This window comes from Leuresthes tenuis, unplaced genomic scaffold (assembly GCF_036924035.1).
Source record: "Leuresthes tenuis unplaced genomic scaffold, fLeuTen1.0.hap1 SCAF_15, whole genome shotgun sequence".
In the NCBI taxonomy this organism is placed as follows: domain Eukaryota; kingdom Metazoa; phylum Chordata; class Actinopteri; order Atheriniformes; family Atherinopsidae; genus Leuresthes; species Leuresthes tenuis.
The window spans coordinates 16385147-16409436 of record NW_027325369.1 but is presented as its reverse complement, the minus strand read 5'-3'; the positions used below and the strand labels follow the sequence as shown (position 1 = coordinate 16409436).

Genomic DNA, 24290 nt, shown 5'->3' with positions numbered 1-24290 from the left:
AAGTTTTTCTATACCATCTAACAGAACAAAAATATGTACAGCCTCATAGATATGATAGTTTTAAAGTGTCTTCTTTAAAGACTAAAGCAAGGGTAGAAATATTACTTCAGCTGGAAGTGAGTTTAGCATTTTTTATAAGTTGATTCAAGAATGCTGGATTTTACATGATTAACAGCAGTAATATTTTCTCACAATCACTGTGCTGCATGCATCTATGACATGACTCAAAACTGAAGGTATAGGACTTGACATCCCAAAGACAGTGGCCGATCACCCCATCACCATCTTGGCAGAGTGACTTTGTTTGGTGGAGACATTGGTGGAGTGTTTACAATGCATCCTCTAGGGAAAAGCGTCACAAGTTGTTCCGTCATGAAGGTAATTTAGTTCTAGTTACTGTTTATCATGAAAAGCCCTATACAGAGAAAGGTGTGCAGGAGAAAGCACTCAAACAATAGGCCTTTTGTTACTATACTTCCCCTAGTGTCTCTGGATCCATGCACAGCCCCCAGTGAGAGCAAATATGGAAGCACAATCAAAGCTATGGGATGGTTTTGTACCAGGGCACAGGTTTAATTGATTTCCTCTGTCATTGTCTCTCCTGTGTATATATCTGCAAGATGGAAGAGAGGACAAAGAAGAAAGTAAGAGACACAAAGACAGAAAGAGGCCTTCTTCCAGTACTAAGGAAAAAAGAGAAGAAAAAAGAAACAAAAGGGAGTTTCTGCAGTTTTACTGTGTCTGGAGCCAAACCAGCTCCACAGACTGATATTCATCAGGGAGAACACCTGCACTGCACTGCTCAGAATAGAGTTCTGCCTGCATGCTCGTCTGCTTGTCATCCCGACCACAGCAACATCTGGCAGAGGAGCAAGTGGATTCAAGATGAACATCTGTACAGCAGCAAGCAGCCAAGTAAACAGTGCTAATGAAACCAGGAACAGTTCCCAAATACAAGGCTACACTCTTGACCATGTATTTTCTTTTAATTAGGGCCATATTATGTTTTGGCACTGCTCTCTTTCCAGCTTATTGGGGAAAAGCTCCAACAACGTACAAGACAGCTCACTTGTATTAATATGTGCACAGCAAAAGATGCACGGTATGCAGGGAGATGCTGTAATAAATGGTAACATTGTGCCTTTCTTTTCTGTCGCATGGCATTCAGTTAGAAAACCAAACATATCATTACACTAAGCTCTGTTTAAAACAATAAGCAGCAATTTTCAGTTATGGCTACATTTTACGCGCCAGCGCATTGCATATTACACATAGCAGTCTGAATTGGGCAAGAAATCCCACATACAGAGGATGATGATGCTGTTCTTTCACTGTTTAACACAAAATTATAGGTTAGTCCACGTCAAAATATTTGGGAGTTCCCCCTCCAAGCAGTGGCACTGAAAAACATTCCTAAATTCACTATAATTGAATCTAAATGATATTGCAGGGCCAAGATGTAAATGTTTGTGTACATCTATATATGAACACATACACTGTCAGTTCCTAGTTCTTTGTCGTAGAAGAGCTCCAGGACATAATCCAGAATCCCTCCCATGCAGCTCACTTCCAACACTGAGACTGCACACATGAGTAGGAGTGCGTACTGTAAGCCGGCATCATTGGCCAGTAACAGTCATGTGACTGCAGGCTGTAGTCCCCTGTGTTAGACCACAGTAATTGAAGCTTCCATATGGTATAGATCAGATGTAGCTTTCACCACAGCATTCCTCCTGCACAGAGGCTGCATGCTGGTATCTACAATGAAAACCGAGCTAATTTAACAACGGTCTGTGATCAAATATACCATATTCTCTCATCATGCAGTGTCACACATACTAAAAACCTCTCACTGGTGAGGGATTTCCATGAGAGCCAAAGCTATTCTCGTATGGCCTCTTATATGGCAATGTACTGTAATGACACAGAATACAAGAGGAATCTTTGTTTATGATAGAAAACAGTAATTATCTTACTTTTTTTCTTCTGTGTAGGGTTATATTAAAATACAAAATGCTTTTCTCTTAATAATTTGGATGCAGATCCAGACAGTTAAGTAAGTAGATGTTGATAATAAGCTTACTAGCCCTAAATTTCAATTGTGTTGCCAGAATCTTGCACAATACGCAACAGGACAGTTTAACTAGATAGCAAAAACAAACAAACAAACTAAAAAGATCAAAAACAAACCAAAAAACAACAACTGCTTCACTCTTTCAAGCCAGAGAAACCTCCTATACTCCTATGCATGGATGCATTGGAACACCAGGGGCTCCTATTTTAGTTCACATTAGTCTTTTTTTAATTTTATTTTTTTTAAGGGAGATATACATTGATAGGTACATCAAGTTTCAAACAAATGGCTTATTGTAATCTTAGTCTGTCCATATTTTGCGACTTTGTTTTCATTGAATATGGTAGTTTACGAATATAACCAGGGTCTAGCATTTTTTTAATAGTATGAAGCTCTGACCCAGAGTTCTGTCCAATGTGTTTCATCTTTAAATATCGCGATAATATACTATAACATAATCTAGGTAATTGCCCTCGATTTTTAGACAGCAATTATATCACCTTGGTTTGTATTGATACCTGCTCGTTTCCATCCAAAAGTGCGATTCCAACCCCCTCGTTTTACCTCTAAACTGGCAAATAACCAATTGACTAATCATGAAAAAATGAACCAAGTTACGAAATTTAAAGCAGGACGGTTGGTTTAGGACGTGCCATTGACGTAACGAGCTTATTATGTGGTAGGTATGAAAATAACAGCGTTGATAGATTTTAAAAAAGCCGGTGCAACTTAAAGGTAATAAAATTAGCGAAATTAAAGTGGCTCTTTGTTACACTGCTTGTCCTCATTTACTACCGCCAAAGTTGTGGTTCAGAAAAAGGTGTACTGTCTCTTTAAGGTCTCTTGGCCAGTCTGTTTCGTATTGATCAATCCACCATTTTCCAACACACAGCGGCGGCAGTGCTAACACAGCTCCGGCAGCGCGAGAGAGAAGAGAGCCACCCCTCTACCTGGAGAGGAAGCCAGGGACCAGGGGCAGTCATGGCAGCGAACATGTACCGGGTTGGAGGTAAGGTTGGGGGGGTAACATTTTAGAGCCTTTACGTAATTTTGGTGGCGGACTCGCCATGATTCACGTTGGCTCTTTTATGTATATAGAGAGCGTGGTCCGCCTTTCCTTGCCTTCTTTTATTTCCCTAAAGCTAAAGACGCTTGTTCCTCCCAGATGATGATGGTGACTGTGTGAAGAGGAGAATGGTGATGAAGAGTAGTGGTTCTCCTAATGGTCTATCTGAAAAATTTCCCTCTTTTGTGTGTCTTTATTGTTACTAAACACGAACCAAAACAACTACTTCAGCGCAGCGATGCACCTGAAGTCATGCGAATTATGTTCCCATATATTTAAGGTAACGGCGAGCATATTCTAAAAGTTTTCCGTGCAATTCAACTATTGTTCTGTCTGCCTGCTCGCATAAGTAACATTATGAGCACTTCACCGACGTGAGGAAACCCGCTTAAGACTAACAAAAAGCATCAAAGAGCGTATGCAAGAGGAGGCAACTGGGACAAAAAGTTAAAGGCGACACTTATTTATAAGAGCTGAAATGGGAACGATTGCACCAACTGATAAACAAAAGGGCAAGAAGGGAGATATCTCAGCACGCTTAAAGGTAATTTTACACATCCACAACCAGAGTGTCAACTACTCTTAATTCCTATTGAAGATTCCTGAGTCCCCCTCCCACTCATTTATATCCTCTGATTCACTCCATGTAGGTAATTTGTCAAAGTTACTGTAGCTGCTCCGTGGTTTTAAAAACCAAAATAAATGTTTTTCTATTTTTTTGGGGGGATAGTTTGGTTGCCTAAGGATTTGGTGAGGGGATGAAAAATAACTTGAGATTGTGTCGCCTCATGGAGCTGAACTGTAAAGCAGGTGGCGGGTAGAAGGACTCGTGGGACAGTTCCTTTTATTAATGAATTTACTTGGAGCATAATTGTGCTTGTCGTGGTCAAGCAGCCTAATTGAATACATGGCGACCGATGCTTGTCTGTCGCTTGAAAACAGGCGAGTGCTGCAACTCTCCTCGACCTGCACACATGGATCAGAAACGCTGCTGGAGTGAATCTCTTAGTCCTTTTATTTAGTGAAATTAAATGAGGCCTACCTGCGTGAGAACGGGATTATGTCCACAGAAGGGTTAGAAAATTAACACTTCACCAGCCAAATGTAGTTTATTTCCTTCCATCTCTCTCCTGTTGCAGTGAAAAAGTTAATTATGATGTTACTTTGTGGCTCTCAGATGGTATATTATGACCTCTGCTCTGTTGTATTGCCGTTAGGCTGATTAGATTAAAATAAAAGCAACTCAGCTTTTCACTCTTATCATGTTGTTTCTTCTTTTTCTGGGAAACATTGAAGTGATTATTGAAGTCCCAATTGGCCCAAATGAATCTGAAACCACGACGCGCAAAAAAAAAATCCCATTACTGAATCAACATGATGTTAAATTCGTCTTCCACGGACAAAATGATCATTTAGATAAAAAGGACAACAAATAATTTAAAGATCAGTCACATGGGCTTTTCCTGAGACCAATTCCGCCCAGTGTCAAAACAAAGCCCAGCCTTTAAAGAGATGGCTGCAAAAATTTGCAAGACAATGCAGGACCATCTTGGGAAGGCATTGACTTCCTTTGAATGAGTAGTGGACAAAAGCTGGCTCCTCAGGCCTTGATGTCTTTGTTTTTTTGCCGTGCGGGCCACAAGCCACTCATCCGGTGCATGCGGCGCGTTTTCCTCCTCCAACGGGGAAAAATGGTTGTATAGGCCGGTGTGCATCATCTGTTTTATTGTCTTAATGGTGGGAAAAGTAGAGACGCTGGACCGGAGTTTTTTTTGTTTTAAAAGTGTCCCAGAGACTTGCTGCAAATATTTATTGCTCAGATCAAACTGACCTCAGAAGACCCGAGCGGCCTCAGTGGAGGTTCAGACAAACATCAGCCAAAGATTTATATCAGCCGATCTCTGCAAATAATACAGAAAGTGAGTCGCCAAAACTGTGCGATTGGCCAACACAGCGTTGTGGTTCTCTCATGGCACATTTCGGGAGTGTCCCAGAGGTGACTTGGTGCTTAACTCCAAGTCTCTTTTTGACAGAAGCTTCAATAATCTGTAGAGACGAGGTGAGCTGGACAAGATCCCGACCATGCGCCATGTCGCTACGGCAACATAACTGGCTACATTGGACCAGAAATCAACTGATCGGAGGATTTTAACTGTGGATAAAAACACTTTCAGCAGCTTGGATCCTTTTATGAGTTGAGGGTGAGTGAGTTAGTCCTCAGTTTGCTACCACAGAATATGGGATTTTACTCACCATGATACGACTAGTTAAGATGGTTAAATAAAATGCTTCCGGGGGGGAAATAAAACCGTATGAGGAACAGAACAAAACCATGTTGCAACTGGAATGCAGCCCATCCACTTCCCGTGGAAACGAGGACCAATACTAGCATTGACTTGCAGAAGGTTTGCAGTGTGCAAAAGATGATTCAATCCCTTTTCTGGGATTCAGATTATTATTTTAAGATGAGCTCGAGCTGCTGTCCTGGTAATGAATACTTCTACTGTGGCTGTTGGTGTGGGACAGATTTTGTACAGAATGTTCTAAATGTCTTGTTGTATTTACTTGCTTAAAAAGTGACAACCATGGGTGTTAGTGGGCATTTCTTGTGGCCGCTCAGGGTTTTCTCCACGCTGCCATTTATGATTCACAAGTGCTTGAGATTGTTGTACTATTTACTACTAAACCGACTGATTGACTTTCAAACTTTGACAGTGCTCATACTTTGCTTGGCTGAAAGATGGTGTTAATTTCCCACACCAGCAGTTGTCTCTGCTGGAGGTCTGGCGAGTGTACTCTCGGAGTGAAAATCTTGGGCTCCTTCCTGCCAAGTTCAGGACAGCCAGTTGGACAGATGCATGACAGCAATTACATAAAGTCAACAAAATGTCCCCATCATTTTTATTCCAGAGGCCAAATGGCACATATGTCTGTAACAGTAAACATTATTTGCCAAGAGCTAGATGCCTTAGTCTTGGCAGAAACAAAGATGATTGGGATTTCAAATCTTGTGTATCTGTATCGATTTAAAACGGATGTATGAGGAAATGGGATTTGTGGAAATGCTGTGCAATTTTGTTGCATAATTGTCAGATACGAGTAACCACAAAGTGCAGCTGTTGCTGCAGCCAAACCACAGAAGATGTTGATAGAGGCTGTTCGGAAGGTAAATATAGACACACTGATCGATATATTGCTGATGTAGTGTTCGATGTGCTGCAGATTTTTATATTTTTGTTGTCAAGTCAGGTGTTTAGAGATGATGTGGCTGCAATCAAAGTATGGGGGGGAAAAAAGAGACGTGAGGCTGATCTCGGAATACTCAATTACCTGCTATTACCATAGAAACCTCCATCCGTACTAGTCTGAGGTGTAGTCTTCACCGCGGTTGCTGCTCATGACAACAGACACACCTCGCAGTTAGAGTGTGTGAGCAGGCATTGGATGGGGTGTGGGCTGTTCAGTAGGGTAGGTGTGCATGAGCGAGCGTGGGCGCATGTTCGAGCTCTTCTTTTCTCTGCCTCCTTCCGTTGCTTGAACCCACCCCCTTTTTCATTCCGCTCATAATCTATCTAAAGTACTTTATTCCAAGTGGATGTGTTTGAAGCTTCACTATCTGAATTCTGAATGTCCTGCATACCTTATTTTATTTTTTTCCACAGGGTGCATTTCCATGAGGCTTTGCTGCTGGTGTGCATATTGTGTTGCAGCTATGATATGGGAAAACTGCTCAATTGGAGTGTCAGGTGGCAGGAACGGGGTTCTGTTGTCTCAATCAGATAATCGTCAAATGTTAGCAGGACTGTCTTTCATTGACATACCAACAGGGTCCCAGCTATTGTTTATAGCATCGATTGGTCTTTATTATGATCTTCTTGATGAATTATTTGGAGTACAGAACACCTGATAATTGTGAAAAATGCCCATACCATTTCCAAGCCACTGCATCGGAGTAGCGGCGCTTAAGGCTTAGTAGAAAAATGTGCATTTTAATAAGGTCCCCACAGCAAAACTGACATGTTTAACCATCGATCTGTTTGGCAGCGCATATTTCACACCAGTATTTCAATCCATCTTTTGACAACTTGCTGATGTTAACAGAGGCGAGACGATAGAGACAAAGACTATATTAATATAGACTGTATTTATTTATTTTTTTACCCAAACCATAGAGTGTTTATTGGTCTCAACAGACATTTGGATTTTGGTTACATTGCATTTTTAAGAAGGTTCAGGTGGCAGATATTGGTCTGGGTGACACATATAGATGCTTGGCAAACCACAGCGTTTGGACTTTTGAAAAAACTCTGATCGAAACAGTTTCTTCTTGTTCAGTTAAGTATATGTGAAATATGTATGACTTTATTGTACATGGATGCGGTTGGATGTCAGTGACTTCATTGTGTTATGGACTGGTATGTTTTTCCAGTGAGTTCTTTGCTTTATTTGTAATAACGTACTTCCATTATCCGTTCAGTTTTAGACTTACCCTCATTTGAATTGTTCAACCAATTAATGTAGCCACTTTCTGTCTGAATAGTTATCAGTTCTCGTTTTCCCTCTTTCACTATTGCCTCTCAAAGTCTGTCTGCCTCTCTCTATGGCCTGGTTTGGATCTGCCCAAAAGACTCTCTTTAGGGACTCAGGAACATGCCTTGATTGGCTCACACAAAATTTGACTGCACTATGACATCATAGCCACCAAAGCCTACTGATTGGCTGATGCTAAGAGTGGGGGATGGAGAGCGGGGTGAATGCACGCAGGGTGAGGCAGCGGGAGGGCTGATGGGAAATGGAGAGACTGAGCGACGCTGCTCAGTGCCTACAGGCCCTCTCTCCCTCTCAGTTGCTCTCATTTTGAGTTCCTCTCCAGCCTGCTCTCTACCAGGCATCAGTTCCTCACATGGTGGAAACTCCAACACTCAACCAACCCACTGACTGACACTGAACCATTTTCTCCCCGTTTGTGCTTTTTCTCATCGGAGCTGGCAGAAGGAGGATTCCTGTTTATCTTAAACTTGATTCCATTCTTGGCGAGTCAAGTTTCTGAGCCAGGAGAACGGGAGACGAGAGTTGTGCCCACTATCCCACCTTTTTCAAATGGAGGTGAAGACTAGCTGTTAGCGACCAAGAAAGAGTTCCAAGTGTGTCGCGGCAATTCGCAGCGTTCAAAATGTGGTCGTGCTTCATTTTGAAATGGTCACATTGCATTTTGGGTCCTGTTAAGGCGTCCTTCAGAGTCTGTTTTTGTCCCCACCGTGTGTCATGAGACCCATCCCTGTCTTTGAGTTTCTGATGGGGGTTCTTTGATACTTTAGCTTTTCCTTAACCTTTTGTTGAGTAATGGTGCTAACCATATGGTCATGTTATTGCTGACATGGCAAGTCGATGGGTGAATTACAATTGAATTGTCTTGCATTTGAATTATGCCAAACATCTGTTGGTTCAAGAGCTTTACAACTGAAGATTTATGCTTTTTAAGACACTTTCTGACATTTCGTCACCTTAAGCTCTGAGAGATAGGGTTAGGGTTTGTCCCAGTCAGTTATGCATTTATTGCCAAATTCAAAAAGTTAAAGGGTAACATTTCAAGCTGGTTTCTTTAACCCCTGATCTCCAGACTGCTGTCTTACATGTGTTTGAAAACAAACAAACCTGGATATCGTGTGATCATTTTCTGTGTCCGTGGTGCTCAAGTTTTAAGTTGGCCTATTCGATACTCGGCAGTGGGACAAAGATGTCAGAGTTACGGTGGTGTCGTATAACAGGTTGATGCAGAGTGACGGATGTGATGGGACGATCTCTTCATATATCGTAGCGATGTTCAGTAGTGAAAGAGTTCCATAGAAGAAATCCCTCTAAATATCTCCGTAAACTCTCCACTCCAGCTTTGTTGGTTACAACAAGTGTTAACTTGTGTTTAAACATGTTGTAATCAGTCACTGGTCATTGCATAGAAGACATTTATTTCCTTTTGTTTGACTGTTTAGGTCAGCAGACATATTATGCAGTATGAATAAGTCTGATTTGAAAATAGCTCTGCTATCAGACTCTGTTCTAATTGTTTGAACTGTTGTATTTATTTATTCTTCACTGTGTTTTTGCACAATTCTTATTCCAACATGTTTGAATGTTTTTATTTCGGAGCTAAGTTCAGAAAATGCCAGAAAATTCCAGATGGTTGCTTTGACAGTGGTTGTGTGTGGATTTCCTTTAATTTTGGCTGTAAAAGCTCTGCATGATGGTTTTGGCTGTTGTGCACATCCTGAGTGTGCTGACATAATGGGTACATGCCTAAACCAGTTTTTGTTGGATATCGGAAGAGCAGGAATTGAAGGCAATTGGTTGTTTGTTGTGGTAAAACTGGTGGAATTTTCGCCGATTTTTCTGGCCTCATTGGTCAAGGAGACGGGACCTGGGGGAAGCATTGGGATGGGAAGGGACGGATTCAGGGTGACGGGAGGATAGCTTCAGAACTAGGCAACTTACCAAGTGTGGGGTATAATCTGACAGCACTCAGCCAAAACACATGCAGGGCTAAGACCAGGCACCCTACCAAGACCGGGGCCTGTGGGGACATCCTGGTGAGAGCTAAGCCTCCAATGGGCCTGGAGTGGCGCCAGGAGCCACACATGCATGCACACACATGGTAACGCTTGTGCAGTCTCTTTTTCACACCCACACAAATTTAGACACACTGTGCATGCAAACAACACCACACAGGGGGAGAATGAATGGAGCGATAAGACAAAGAAAGCATGAGGGCGAAGGAAATACAAGGTTTGCAGCCTGAATGGAAGGTTGGAGAGCCAGATTTGTTGTGTGTGTGTGTGTGCGCATTAACGCATCAACATCTCATTCAGTCAGACTTCGCAACTACAATAGGATCCACTGTGTATGAAATTAGCCTAATCAAGTTAAACCAACATTTTGTGTGTCTGCTGCACGTTCCTGTTAACTAATTAAGCTGTCATGGTGTCCTAATGGAGACACCCTGTGTATTTGGTTGGCCGTATAATGCTGATTGACATTTTTTATTTTTTTTTTCCTTCAACTTATTCTTTCTGTTTCCATTCTCTCTTTCTGTTCCCCTCTCTTACTGATCCTCTGCAGATTATGTTTATTTCGAGAACTCATCCAGTAACCCACTGCTGATCAGGAGGATAGAGGAGTTGAACAAGGTAAGTGGGTGTCTGAGGTTGAATTTCTAACCTTGAATGCAGCACATATGCTACCATTGTACATCAGATGTTCATGCCTCCAATAAAACGCACTCTCAAGTCCCCTTTTCTTTTTACTTTTTAACTGTGCATGTTCAACCCATCAACCTTAACAGAATGAACACCTGCCGTGGCAGGTTCCATTATCCTGCTGTAAAAAGCAGTCCATCAGGAATCTAGTTTTCACGAAGAGGTGTACTTGGTCAGAAACAAAGTTGAGGCAAGAGGTACCTGTCAAGGTAACCGCCACATGAAGGATCTAAGGTTTCCCAGCAGAACATTCCCAAAGCATCATACTGCCCTACCAGCTTGCCTTTTTGGGCCAGTTCTAATGTTCACATGTCCGTTTTAGACTCGGAATGAGCACCCTGACCTGTCTGCGGCCAGATGTGTTCGGACATCTTTCTGTTTGGTCAAGCGTGAACTTTTTTCAGAGTTCTGAACTACTGTAGGTCTTCCATTGGATCAAACAAGATGGGCCAGCTTCCACTACCCATGTGCATCAGTCAGTGCGGTTACATGCGGGCAATCGGATCGGATTAATGGCTGAATTACAATAAGATTGAGTCATTCAGCTCATGTAACAAGCTTAATCCGACAAGAAATCGAATCGGATCGGGTTACTTGCGATCGAATTAAGACCCCAGGATAACTCGATCCGATTGCCCACTGAACGTCCCTGAAGTTCGAGCGTTCTGCGCATGCTCGAGATTTTTTCCCGGGATCGTCACCCGGAAGTCGAAGGAGACGATATTACTGTTGTTGTCGCCACTGTCAGAAAGAAATAAACAACGCGATGGAGAATGCGCCGCTGTGCATCGTGTTTGTGCTATAACCAGCTCAAATGTAGAGGGACGTAGCTTCATCTTGCTCTTCGTTCGCCATCTTTCTTGAATGCCTTTTATTGTTGTTGGTGAAGGCATCAAGTGGAAGTGGCTCTGTTATGTATAGTTAAAATGGGTACAGCTCCACTTATCGTACCGGGGTATGACATGCTTTGTGCCAGTGATTCGATTCATTCACCACCATGTAACAAAGGATAATTACCCTTGCTCAGATAAGGAGCATAACCCAACTATAGCTATAATTGAGTTAATCTCATCATGTAGACCCACTGAGTGTCCCTGTTTCTGGTTTCAGGGGTTTTCCTTCCTTCACTGTTGTATGTGGAGATGTGATTAAACCACCTGTCTGGCCCGACTTTTTCAGAGTCACTCGTTTTTCTTTAGTCGGACATTTTTTCGAATTATTTTTTCCTCTTCTCCAAACACATCAGCTTCAAGGAAAGAACGTTCACTTGCTGTAGCTGCAAAATGTATCCCACACACGCTGCCAGGTGCCGTGAGACGGATCAGTATCTCTCACCGTCCCTGTCGGTGCTCAGCGTCGGCTTCCTGTGTTCTCGTTCTTAAAAAGAGGGGATTTGCGAAGTTTCCTGCTCTTGTATGATCGCAAATGGGATACGATCAGGCTTAAGACCAAATAAGCTGTTTACAACACTGTTTTTTGAAAAAAAAAAAATGTTATTACTATTCTGACTTTTTTTAAACTTTATTTATTAATCGGTTGAATGAAGAAAAGAATCGGCATGTTAATCAGACTAAAAATGATTGTTGGATGTCTACCCCAGCATAAGAAAGTTAAAAGGAAAAACAAAACTTATATTGTCATTCATTGTCATTATTTCATTAAGATACAAGTGACTTTGTATCTTGTCCCATTTTATGGGATAAAATGGTTAATGACCAATCAGAATTGAGACTGTTGATATGCCAGCACTATACTTTTTACTATGTTCTAGTTATTGTGTAAAATAAAATTGCAGTGTCCCATTTCAATTCTTCTGTTTACCACTGTGTGTTTCAGATAGTTAATCCCCCCCCCAAAAAAAAAAATTGTTATTGTGCTGATATTGCTACTGAAGTGGCTGCGTCCAGCTCAGCCTGGTATTTTGTACTTTGCTCAATCATAGCAAAATGAAAAGTCTCTGCAGATTAGCCGCAGGTGCCTGTTGTGTGTCCCCTGATCCGATCTTGCGCAGGATAATATGGAGGCTGTTTAAATGTGATTGACACAGATCTCAGAGTTGGCCCTCGACTCTGCCTGTCGCCGTCAGTCTCCGTGCTCCTCTGGGATCTCTTGGGTTCTCTTTAATAAGGACTTACACGCAGGTTTAGGAGGCATGGGGAAAATCTCGACAACGTCCAGCTGCCAAAAACAGAAATGCAGTAGTTGAGTCAGCATGTCTGTTTGTGCAGAGATGTCAAGTTTGTCAGTTAGTTGATGCTTGACAGCTTTGCTTAAAGGCGGTGAACTAGATCAGTGGTTATCAAAGGAGCTTCTCGTGGACTGATGATTTAATTTGTTCGGCAATCTGAACAGAATCGTGGAAAATGGGGACTTTTCCAGGGAAGTGCTCGTAGAAATGTCAGGGAATAATAATTCTATCACATATTTAAACTGTACATTGATGGATTTTGATGTTGTCCTACCAGACATGTCTTTACTTTGCTTGGACACCACTTGTGTCATTTTCCCGTCTCACCTCTTTTATCATCCTCTCTTGTCTCCTGTTGGACGTAACTTGAATGCACATGTAATTATTCACAAAGCAAAACTCTTAACTCTGCGGTGCTTTGTTGCATCACTTATGATTATACTAATTACTTTCCTCTAAATGCAATTTGCAGTTGCAAATTTATCCTGAAACGATCCCTTTTTTTATTTTTATTTTTTTTTATTATTTATTGTTGAAACGCCGAACAGGAAAATTGGAAAATTGGTTTCTAACTATCTGGCAACTAACGAAATCAAATGTAAATGATGCAATCCTTCTCACTGGTGCGATTCATTTCAGTTCCTTATCCAGCGCGTTTGGCCTCTCGTGGTGAAGAGAAACATCTGTCACTGATGAAAAACACTTGGAGAAAATGATGCTTATTTTAGGGATTCAGCAAAAAAAGGAATTGTTTTACACTGAGTTTTTGTTTGACTTTTTCAGCTGTACAGTAAAACACAGCCATGCATTTTCTAGTTCTCAATATATTAGTATTAGAAACAAATCTTATGGGATTAACAGACAACCTCCAACATTAGACTGTCCCGATCATTGCCACACGTGTTTTATTTAATTCAGTTTTTTTTCATTCTGATGATCGCCTCAGTGCCTCTCGGTTTTCTGACAGTTTTCTTTTTTTCTTTTTAAAAAGATATCCTCAAATCTTTTCTTTTTTGTTTGTGTGCGTGTGCACAGTGCATTTGTCGAGGCAGTGGGTCCGGCGCAACTTGTTGCCGTGGTAACGCTGATTGTCTCTGGTTTGCAGACAGCCAATGGGAATGTGGAGGCCAAAGTGGTGTGTTTTTACCGGCGCAGAGACATCTCCAGCACACTCATCGCTCTGGCAGACAAACACGCAAGTGAGTGACCGATCATAACCCCGCCGGCACACATAAGGCTTCAGAAATATGCCTTTTTTTTTTTCTTACCAAATCTCTGCAGCCAAATTTCACTGCATTTAACATCAAACCACCTTCATTTCACTGTTTTTTTTTTTAATCAACCCACACTGCAGCACCTCCTCTAATTAGACTTGTTTGCTGACAGCATTTGGTCTGCTGTGTTCATCGGGGTGGAGACGTACGACTACGTCACGCTGCGCTAGTGGTCTTCTAATGTTCTTTGTGCCAAGATGTGTTTTAGAGAGAAAAAGCGTCAAAACAAGTGATTCACAAGAGGTGAAGGGAGAAGGAGCTCAGAGGGTTAGGCAAGTCCCAAGAAGATAACTGGCAAAAGGAAAATTTGTGACAACAGATTCACAGGTCTGTGTAAGCCACTTAAAGGCCAGATCCACTCGGTGTGTTGGGTCACCTCCCAGCTGAAATGATGCCTCGAGAGCGCTGCTTCGGAGCGCCGACATGGAGTAAAATAGCAGAGAGATACAGAGTTCGTTCCAGTTTTCGATCACTTCTGACCACATAGAATCTATCGGTGTTTTAACACCGGATGGAACTACTGACTCCTCTAAGCGTACCACATGAGAGTTGTATGCTAATGTGAAACGGCGGTTCGGTTTGTTTGGTGGCTGCGCTGTAAACCTTCTTTCATCTACCCTTTGCCTTGTAAAAAAAATAATCTGCATTTAAAGTGAGGATTTAGGCTAGTCCACATCTGACTTCTGCATATGCTAACATGTAAGTGATCCTCACCTGTCACATTTCTTTCTTTTTGTACATCAGCAGAAGGAGATTCACGATGATTTGCTCTGGACAGAATGTTGCTCATGCTCATGCTCATCTATCAGTAATCAGGTTTCTTTGTATCCATCTAATTTACGACCGTAGTGAACACATCTTGAGGGAAGGTTATGGACTCTTTAAGACTCCTTGGTGTACTGTGCTTTATGTACATTCACTCACACATAAAATTGCCCATAAAATGAAGCTGCTTCTGAAAGCATCCGCCCCCTTTTTTTAAATTTCTCTGCATAGTTTTACTTAACTCTGCCGGCCATGTGCACTTCTAACGCTGTCGTGCTTGCTGTTGAAACACATCATCCTGTTGTAGAGGTTAGCAAACAAGCTGCTAGACTTTGACTGGGTGTGGCAGGCGTAATGTTGAGATGTGGAAGTGTAAGTGTGTCTGTGTGAGTGCCTGAGAGCTACCAAGTGACCCATTTGAATGAGTGCACATGTGTTGTTGTACAAGTATGACTCTCAACCGCAGTCTGCAGAGGACCCCGAGGACGCATCCATGACAGACCAGGATTGTTTATTCTGTTGGACCACACAGCATCAGCTTGTCAGTGTGTGTGTGTGTGTGTCCCTTTTTAAGAAGGTCTACAATGCATTCAAACAGCGCTACTTCATAAAAAGAACCGTTTACTAAAGTTTTGGCTCCCTGTGGTTTCAGGATGTTTGCTGTTCTTGAGTGTCGAAAAGAATGAAAGTTTTGTAAATCCACAACAAAGAAGTTGGAATGTTTTTTTGTTTTTTTTTTGTACACATCCACTCCATGTTTGGTCAATAAAAACGGATGTTTCATTAATAATCACTATTGCATTGGTGGTAAAAATAAATTCAGTAACAAGTGTAGAGTAATCAAAGTTCTGGCGTATTGCAGGGTGCTGTGTGGAGTGGAGGGATTTTCCAATGAACGTCTTCCTCATGGCTTTGGCAAGGAGTGTCCAGACATTTCATTCATTTTTATCTATATATACCTTTTGTGTATTATTATTATTATTATTATTGTTCTATATTTTTTTATATACACAGAACAAAATGTGGAGATTGGCTCTGTACCACATGGGTGTGGGTTACATCCTGTCTGCAGTTCTTAAGCTGCAGCCTCACTTTCTCTGGTGTGCGCTTGTTTATGCATTATGGACTTGAGTTGTTAGCTCTGGGTGCTGTCAGAGGACCTGCTGGAGGGGCACATTTAATTCACTTTGGTTACAGATCAGTGGGCAATGGCAGCCGCGTGTGTGTGTGTGTGTGTGTGTGCGCGCGCATATAAGCCCGTGTCTCTTCATTTGTGTCTGCTGTGAGTCATTGATCAAATATTTTTGCTCGCAGAGATTCGGAGCACTCCCTTAAAGAGGCCTCCAGCCCCAGCATTAGTCCCTCCCTTGAGAGTAAAACTGGCTCCTGACTGGTCAGCCTCTGTGGCAGACTTGGCATTTTACCTCTGTGGCCCCTCCTTTCAGGCACTTGAATTTGCCATGACTCCAAACCTTTTTGTTTTTTTGTTTTTGACATGCGGTTCCCTCCTCCCATAAACAATAAACAATGGTAAGTTGTTGGTAACTTACCAGTTAAGCTAGTTGTGTGTGAAGTCCAATATGTCAGCCACTGGATTTCCTTTCAGGTTACGAAGGTCATGAACTTATTTTGTATCTCTTTTTTTTGTACGATGATAATCAACATTATCTCTGTTGCTATCATTTTCTGATTACCAACAAAAGGGAATAATGTTAAATGATGCCTTTTCGACAATTGAATATAAGAATTGTTCTGTTAAGCTTAAGTGCGACATGCCTTAACACGCACTCAAGATCAGGATTACTGTGAGAAATTGGGTTGCGTCAGGAAATCACCCTGACAGCATGATTAAGGCTGGCACTGGCATCCGTTTGGTACGTCATTGAAATGTTTTATACTTCCTTCAATAAACCGTTTAAATGTACATAACCAAAGGACGGACTCCACATAAGGGTCCCGTCCCGTGGTGCCGGCTCCGTCTCTCAAGTAATACACACACCAAATTCTTTTTTTCCCCAGCAGAAGATCCCATTTTTTACAAGACGATCGGTGCTATTTACCTCACCCGTTATGGAATTGAATGTTGCGGGGCGATTAAATGTGATTTTTGATAATTCATCAGCGTTGACGAAAACTCGGCCCATGAAAAACGCAAACGCAGTCTACACTTTAAATACAAAAGAAAGATGAAGTTAACGATGATCTGATCGGAAGAGCTCACTGAGTTTTAGTTCTTTTTATGGATAAAAAAGGTTTAAGGGTAAAAAAAAATGTATATAAGGAATGTAAATGAGAAGCCAGGAGAGGATAAGAGGTCTGTTTCATCCTTATTTGCTGTTATCTGCTGCTTCATCACACGCCGTAAATGTTATGAAGAAAACTGTGTTTCTCTTTTGTTACCATGTGGTCTGGTGAATGCGTAGTAGAGAAGGCAGTTTTTTTTGCAATAAAACTCAGCAACAAGTGTTAATCCACCTTCGTCCAGTGATGGGCAGATGTTACGTCTGTTAGTTCAGATTTCTATTTCTATCAAACGCACCCAAACTATAATAAACTTTAGACTGTGTAGACTGTTTTAGTTCAGTTGCAGCTGCAGTTTCAGAGATGTTAAACCTCTCCTGAGGTCCTGTATTGAGGCCTCTTATTCAACACTGATTACATGGACTATGGCTTTTCTTACATAAATTCACTTCTATAATGTCAGGATGGTACATTCATGGCACTTGTTGGGGATAATAGAGAGTCACTCATTGGTTATTTAGCTGTTTGGTCACCTTTTCTAATTGATTTAAAGTCGTACTGCTTCACCGTAATGCACGGTTCCATCAATTATTGAGCCCGAGTACATTTTCCTTCAGTGTAAATGCAGTTTTCTATAAAGGCCGGCTTGTTTAGATAAGCGAATAAAGCCTAAACAATCCATGAAACTTTAGGGTCCAAAAAAAATGCTCGATAGGCCTTCTTGATGATTTTTTTGTAGGTTACTTTTACATTTTGATTGTTCAGCATGGGGGACTGAATCTACTGCACCATTCGTTTAACACCTTCTTCGTAGAGATTTAGCTCTCGGGTTAAAATGGCGACGGGACAACAGACAAGGCTGCGGTTCCAACTCGGGGACGAACCCGGAAAGAAAAACTTCAGTGAATGCAGACAGTAGTTAACAGTCCCATTGTGACCCAAATGCAAACAACCCAGAAGATATTCAGCGCTGCCTGCTTTAACTATGCCCGTCTTGTTCTTACCCTTGTCTGGAATGTGCTGCGAGTGGAGAAGAAACTCACAATGTACTTTAGTGAGGTGAACAGAGACTCGAAATCCCCCAAAAAGCCCTGTTTGGTAGGACTCATCCTTGACTTGAGTGTCCTGCCAACAAATCTAAATAATTGTTGAACATGGCAGGCTGTCGATGTGTTGATAGTTTGTGTTTTATTACTGTTTCGAAAAAAATTCAGTCACTTATTGGCATAAAAAAAAAGATCTGTTTTCGATGAGCAGGGCCATTGGGGTAAGTAGTACATAAACTGTAAGGCTGTAGACTTTTACATCATGGTATTGATATTTCCATTGACACTTTTAATGGGAGTTGTGAGTAAGCTGTCATTTCCTTGCTGGTCGGCGCTGTTTTATGGGTAGAACGAGTCTCTCTGTAGATTTCTGCTCTTCCACCACATTAACACATCGTGTAGAAGCAGTCTGTTTGTCGAGGCAGTGGTGTGCTCCCCTCACTTCCTCGTCTCAGCCGCAGACCTGCTCTTCCTCTCTCTTTCCTCTCCCTTACCCGTCCCTCTCAGTCTCTCGGCTCAGTAAGGCGAGCCATTCATCAATAATTGATAATTGGCCGGGACAGGTGAGATGGAGAGGCAATTTGTACGGAGTATGGTGTGGGTTCATTGCCAGGAGATTGACTCGAGGGAGTAGAGGAGAAGGACTGAGGTTGGGGAGTTGAGTTGCTACTCAAGGGCTCGCAGTCAGGGGCCGGCTGGAGGGGCCGGCCTGCAAACGGATCACTGTGTTATCCTGCTGGTGTGTATGTGAACTCGTAGATGTGTGAGCATACAGAAGAAGAGTAAGTCGGAATCAAATTGCTCTCAACTGAGAGACTCTTGTTTTGCCAAATTTAGAGCATTCTGTAGTACAAAATGGAATAACTCTTTGAAAAGGAAACATTTTAGAGCAGAAAAGTTTTTTTTAATTTATAGCTTCTAATAGAATTGTTGCTCTTTTATTAGCATAGAGCACCTGGTGGACTGAATCTATATATTCTTCGTCTTTCCTGTTATTGATCTGATATAACATTAACTCTGATATAACTTATGCATGCCTCTCTCACTTTATGGTCATTCATATAAAACACCAGGCTTATTGATTATTAAGTAAAAAAAGGCTGAAGTGCTATGTAACACGGTAAGTGTCCCTTCTTTCGAGGCGGCTGTCGTCTGGTGGGTTATCTTGGGTATATTTTGTTGCTTGTCGTGCCTCTTCCTTCCTTTTTTTGTGTCAAATACCCTGCAGGCTGCACATGAAATAAAATAAATGTTGTGGAAAGGCTTAGTAAGCACATAAATTACACGATTAGTCTCAGATGTTTTACATCAGCTCAGCAGATGAGGGTTCGATCCATCACGTGTTGCATTTGCTTTGCTTTAATCATGTTTGGGGGGAAAAAAGGGGGAGACATTAAAAAGCAGCGCTCTCGACCCCGATCACCAGTTTTCCAGAGGAAAACTTAATGACTGTGATGTCAAAATTCATTAGTTTATTTGAGCCAAGCCCAAAAGTTATCTTTCTGTATTTTTAGGGGGAGGGACGATTTTAGAATTAATATTATAGGACATACGCTCAACCATAGTCATAAACTGTACTTTTGATACACCTTGTAAAACTTAATTAGATGTTTTAAAATCTTTAAAATGCAGTGAGTCAAAAAGAGTAACTAAAATGCTGCTCAGAAATAGAACACATTAACCAGAAGTCCCTGAATTTACAAACACCCTCTGATTAAAATCACCTTCTGATAACATCTGGACTTTGATTACAGCTGGACTCACATGTAAAATTAGTTTAAAAAAAAAAAAAAAAAAAGTTCAGCTCACAATCAGGCTGCTGCTCTGCAGGGCAAACAAAGGTGAGGAAGGAAAGGAAAGTGCTCACACTCATGCCTTTGTTCTGGTGACAAGGAATGTACCAGAATGCAGCCATGCTTTTCCAACACGTCACCACAGTTAGCAGCAGTTACTTTAAAAAGAAAAGGATGAGCAGACGGTCGCCCAGTTGCTAACAATGAAGAGGAGCTGTGAAACGGCTCGAGTGAAGGAACACACACACACACACACACACACACACTTTGTGCATATTATAAACTGTATTTTCTAAAAACAAAAAACGATAAAAAGTGAAACGTCAATAAACCTTAAAGTCCTTGAATTTTCATAAATTTTTTACTATCACATGACATTAATTTTTCTTAGTTAATTTTTCTTTTTTTTGTGACCTTTTTATTGGAAAAAACCCCAAGAAAGATGTATACACCAAGCTTTACCAAGTTTAGCGTTTCAGCAAATCTCCTCATAATAATAATAAGGATTCTGGGAAGCTCTGGATGTCTGCGTGTTCTTTGCTTTTCTTGACAAACGTGCTGCGTTTGAAGTCTGGATGAGTGTTTCTCATGATTTTTGACAAAAACAGTTTTCCAGAAGACTTTTCCAAGTGCATTTGCTGACGTGTGACATTTAGGCAACAGCAGTAAATCGCAGTGATGTCACTCACCGCGACAAGCAAGCTGTCAAACTGCGTGAAGCGCTTTGGAGAACTGTGGGCACAAGTTTAAAAGAGAAAAGTTGCCACGTGAGCCGCAGTTGCTGGTTGATACAACAGCGAGCCTCCATTTGATTGTTTAGCAACCGTGCCGTTAGCATTAGCTCTGTTAATCTGGCTTACTGCTGCTTCTGTGTTCAACAGCTGTACCCAGTGTGTTCGCCGGTTCCTTCCAGCCGTCCTGTTTTTAAAGACGTTTGAAAATTCCACCTGCAGACAACCTGCGTTACGCGTCGTCTGAGGAGGCTCAGTTCTAATCACCATGAAGGATGGGATTCTTTAGATAATTCTCCCTACCTTGCCGTGCGACTGTGACACTGGAGGGAATGTGTTGTTTCATAAGGTTTCTAGATTGTAAGTGTCGTGTTAAATTCTGTTTCGCTGCTGCAGCATCTGCAGTAACTTTGGGAAATATGTCCAGCTTTTCTTCTTCAGTGGAAAGTGTTTGAAACCATTGTCTTTGTTCAGCTGAGATGAAGCTTTTTCCATTTGATTTAGAATTAAAAGAAAATAAATAAATAAAACGACACGATGGCACGATGATGTCCTTTGGCTCAGATGACTGCCTTGTAGATCTGAAGCCTTCGTTGTTGACACACAGGCCATAATATGAAAAAGATGCCATTTTATTCCGTTTATTTATACGTTTGTTAGTTTTATTTTGCCTGTTCTGAATTACCTGGAAGTTTGGTAATGGGGATCATTCTGTGGCTCAGCAGCTGGACTGTGGATGTAAAAAAATAAAATTCCATTCCCACAATGAAAGAATTGGATACGCAAAACATGCTTCAGTCGCGTTACGCATGCCTCTCTGTGTTTACTCTTTTATTTGTCTCGTATAGATCTTCATCCCTGCTTTGCGGCGTTCACATGGAGGATGGAGTGAGCCCCATGCTGTGTGCATGTGTGCTGCCTGGGCATTGATAGTGTGTCTGCTGGGTGCTGAGTGCTGGGCTGAGTGAGGGAGCGAAGGAGTACTTATTGATTTTGGCCACACATCTCTTCTCCTGAAAATCCCTTGATTGCTTTTGTTCTGCTCCCCGTCTCCCTCTCTCTGTCTCGCTTCCTCTAATGAAACTCCAAATGAATTGGAGCACGTACCGACTGCTCTCCGGCTCTTCGTTTTACTTCGGCTCTCTCTCACAGGCCTCCTTCCTCCCCCTTGTTCTGCCTGTCTCTCGCACTGCTGATTCCCCCTTCCTTCTTTCTCGATCTCTTTAGTGCCCTCTTTCTTATGCTCCCTTTTGTCTTCCATCACTGTTGTCACATTTCCCTCCACTTATTTCTTTTTTTTCTTATTCATCAGTTTTCCTGTTCCTCCCATATCAGCTGTATTCATTTACTCCACAGCCCTCATCCACAGATGAGGAGAGGAGTGTGCGGTGGAGATTCTGCCTACTACCAGCAGCTAAATCTGTTCTTAAAGAATGACTCAGACGCATTACTGACTCAAATGGGCTGACATCTCATGAGCACTCACTCTGTCCATTATAGCGTGGCCCTTCACAAGAACCTTTTTTTTTTTTTGCCTGGTAGTTCTCAATTATTTTCATTCTAATACAAGATACCTGACAGGAACAACTCTCATCGTCTAACTTGAGACAGTTTGGCACCAAATGGAAGATTAGAGGGGAAATTGGACTAGCTTTACATGTAAATGGCACTTTATATACCAGTCAGATGATGTGTTACTCCTGCAAAAGCAGGTGTTAAATGTATTCTGTGGCACTGCAGGAGATTTACTTGGCCTGGGGAAGAAAAAAAAAGAAAAAAAAAGAGAAGATTCTTGATGTTCTTATTACAACACGGGACCATACAGAGTGAATGCAGTCGGAAAAAGGTTCTTTTCAACCAATCCAAAATGTCTTGAATGCCCCGTTTACGTTAAATGTTGGTAGAAAATCACAGCGTCTCAAACTCTAACCCCACACTTATGTTTCTGCTCTCTTATATTTAGCTCTTAAATTACAAATAAAACATTGAAGTACTGTGTCTGTGGTACCTTTCTGAATAAGAACAAATAAAATGATATGAAAGTAGATTTCCTGTAGTCCGCACTCTGCAAGGTATAAAGGCAGGTGGGGAGAGTTGTGTGATGATGTATTTATTTATTCATGAACGACTTCATCTTTGAACATATTGAATTTTCTGAAATATTGGTATTGGAGTTGCACTGTTGTGTCTTTGCTATTCTGCATTGATAACATCAAAGGATAATTCCACAGTGATGATTTATTTTTTTTGTTTTCTCATCATTGGGCTTCTTACTTTGGTTTCTGTACTAAACGTGTAAGATGTATTAAACTTCTACAGTCCATTAAAATCAGGAGGAGGATATTAAAAGGATGGACGTTCTTAAGGTTCCACAGAGGTGTCTGAAAGGTGTCTGCAGCTCATTTGAAAAGGGCAGGAATTCAGATCTGAGTGTTTGAATTTGAAGGCAAAATCTGCAAGATTAATGTGAACTACCTCTGTTCCGTGCGCACGCAATGTTCTCCGTCTGCGGAGACTTCATTGTTCCAGCTCATCAAGTGTGCATCCGTGTTTTTTTTAAATTATTATTTTTTTTATGTCCTCTCGTTGAGACATAAAAGCCGGTGTGTAGCTACAGCAGCAGAAACATTTTCATCTGCACGCTTTTCCCTGTGGATGCCATTGTTCCGCCTCATCTGATGTGCGTATGTTTGACCTTTTGCCTCTTTTACCCCCCCCAGGGGAGCTGGAGGAGGAGATGGAGAACCCAGAGATGGCGGATCTCCCCGAGAAACAGAAACACCAGCTCAGACACAGAGAGCTGTTCTTGTCCCGCCAGCTGGAGTCCTTACCAGCCACACACATCAGGTACAGCTCAGTGTAACTCACTGGCATCGGAGCATTAAATGATGATGATGCGCTACCTGGTCTGCCTCTTTATCTTCAGCTTGTTTTTGTTTTTTTTTGTCTGGGACTTTTAAAGGAGTCTGCAGTGTCCTGATAGAACACAGATAGCATGTAAAGAAAGTAAGCTGTGCAACGGTACAAATGCCTCTGAGCATCTCGGGCTCGGTTCTGTAATCTGTATTCAGCGCACTGAAGTTGGACTGTGCTGCTGCTGCTGCCATGCAAAACCCACCGAAAAGAGAAATGATTACTCTATGTAAATAAGAAGAGCTAATGTAGAGAAATTAGGCTTGATTTAATTAGAAATTTCAACGGTAGCTGTGATTTTTCTCATCCACGGTACCAGAAATGGTTCAGTTGCAGAAAACGCTGGTGCTTTTATTAGCAATTCATCTCCAGCAGGATGATTATGTTTTTAGAAAAACATGCACATTTGACTCACTTTTTTTCTTTCTTAACTCCGACCGTTAGAATTATCGTATAAACTGATTTATAGTATTTCAAAGGCTGAAATGAACATAAAGCTAAATTCTTCCTTTTGTGCACACGGCTGTAAAAACTGAAAGATGTCCGACAGTAAAGTCTACCAAGTGCAGGCACTAAACTAAAGCACCGATAGGCTGAGTGCTAACTGAGCACTAAATGTCAACAGAAGGCTGTTTCTACATTTAGCTCATCAGTAAGCTCCAGGCAGACGCACCTAATCATTACCCCATTATTACTTGACATTTCTGAAGAGCGGCCGGAAGAGCAACCTGACATGTGCTAGAACTAAAACACTGATAAACGGTTTGTTTATTGAGAATACAAGCTGAAGTTTTCTAACTCGACACCAGTGTGCAGAGACGCCTCACACGGTTTCTGACTTTTTAACCTGAGGCAAATGCGATTTGGCAAGGTTACAGAGGCACGACTAATTGGCTGTTATATTATCTGAATTCAGAGAGCGGCAGGTAGAGATGGTGGATCTCCACTG

General features: G+C 41.7%; 1 protein-coding gene across 2 annotated transcripts in view; it reads left to right on the top strand.

Moving 5' to 3' along the window:
- Positions 1-2959: 2959 nt before the first annotated feature.
- Positions 2960-24290, top strand: part of mta1 (metastasis associated 1) — a 35745-nt gene continuing 14414 nt past the window's right edge. For both annotated transcript variants that reach the window (XM_072365367.1, XM_072365366.1), the window contains exons 1-4: positions 2960-3083; positions 10254-10321; positions 13684-13777; positions 23149-23275. In XM_072365367.1, the coding sequence (XP_072221468.1) occupies positions 3056-3083; positions 10254-10321; positions 13684-13777; positions 23149-23275 (317 nt within the window). In that variant the 5' untranslated portion in view covers positions 2960-3055. The remainder of the gene's footprint in view (positions 3084-10253; positions 10322-13683; positions 13778-23148; positions 23276-24290) is intronic.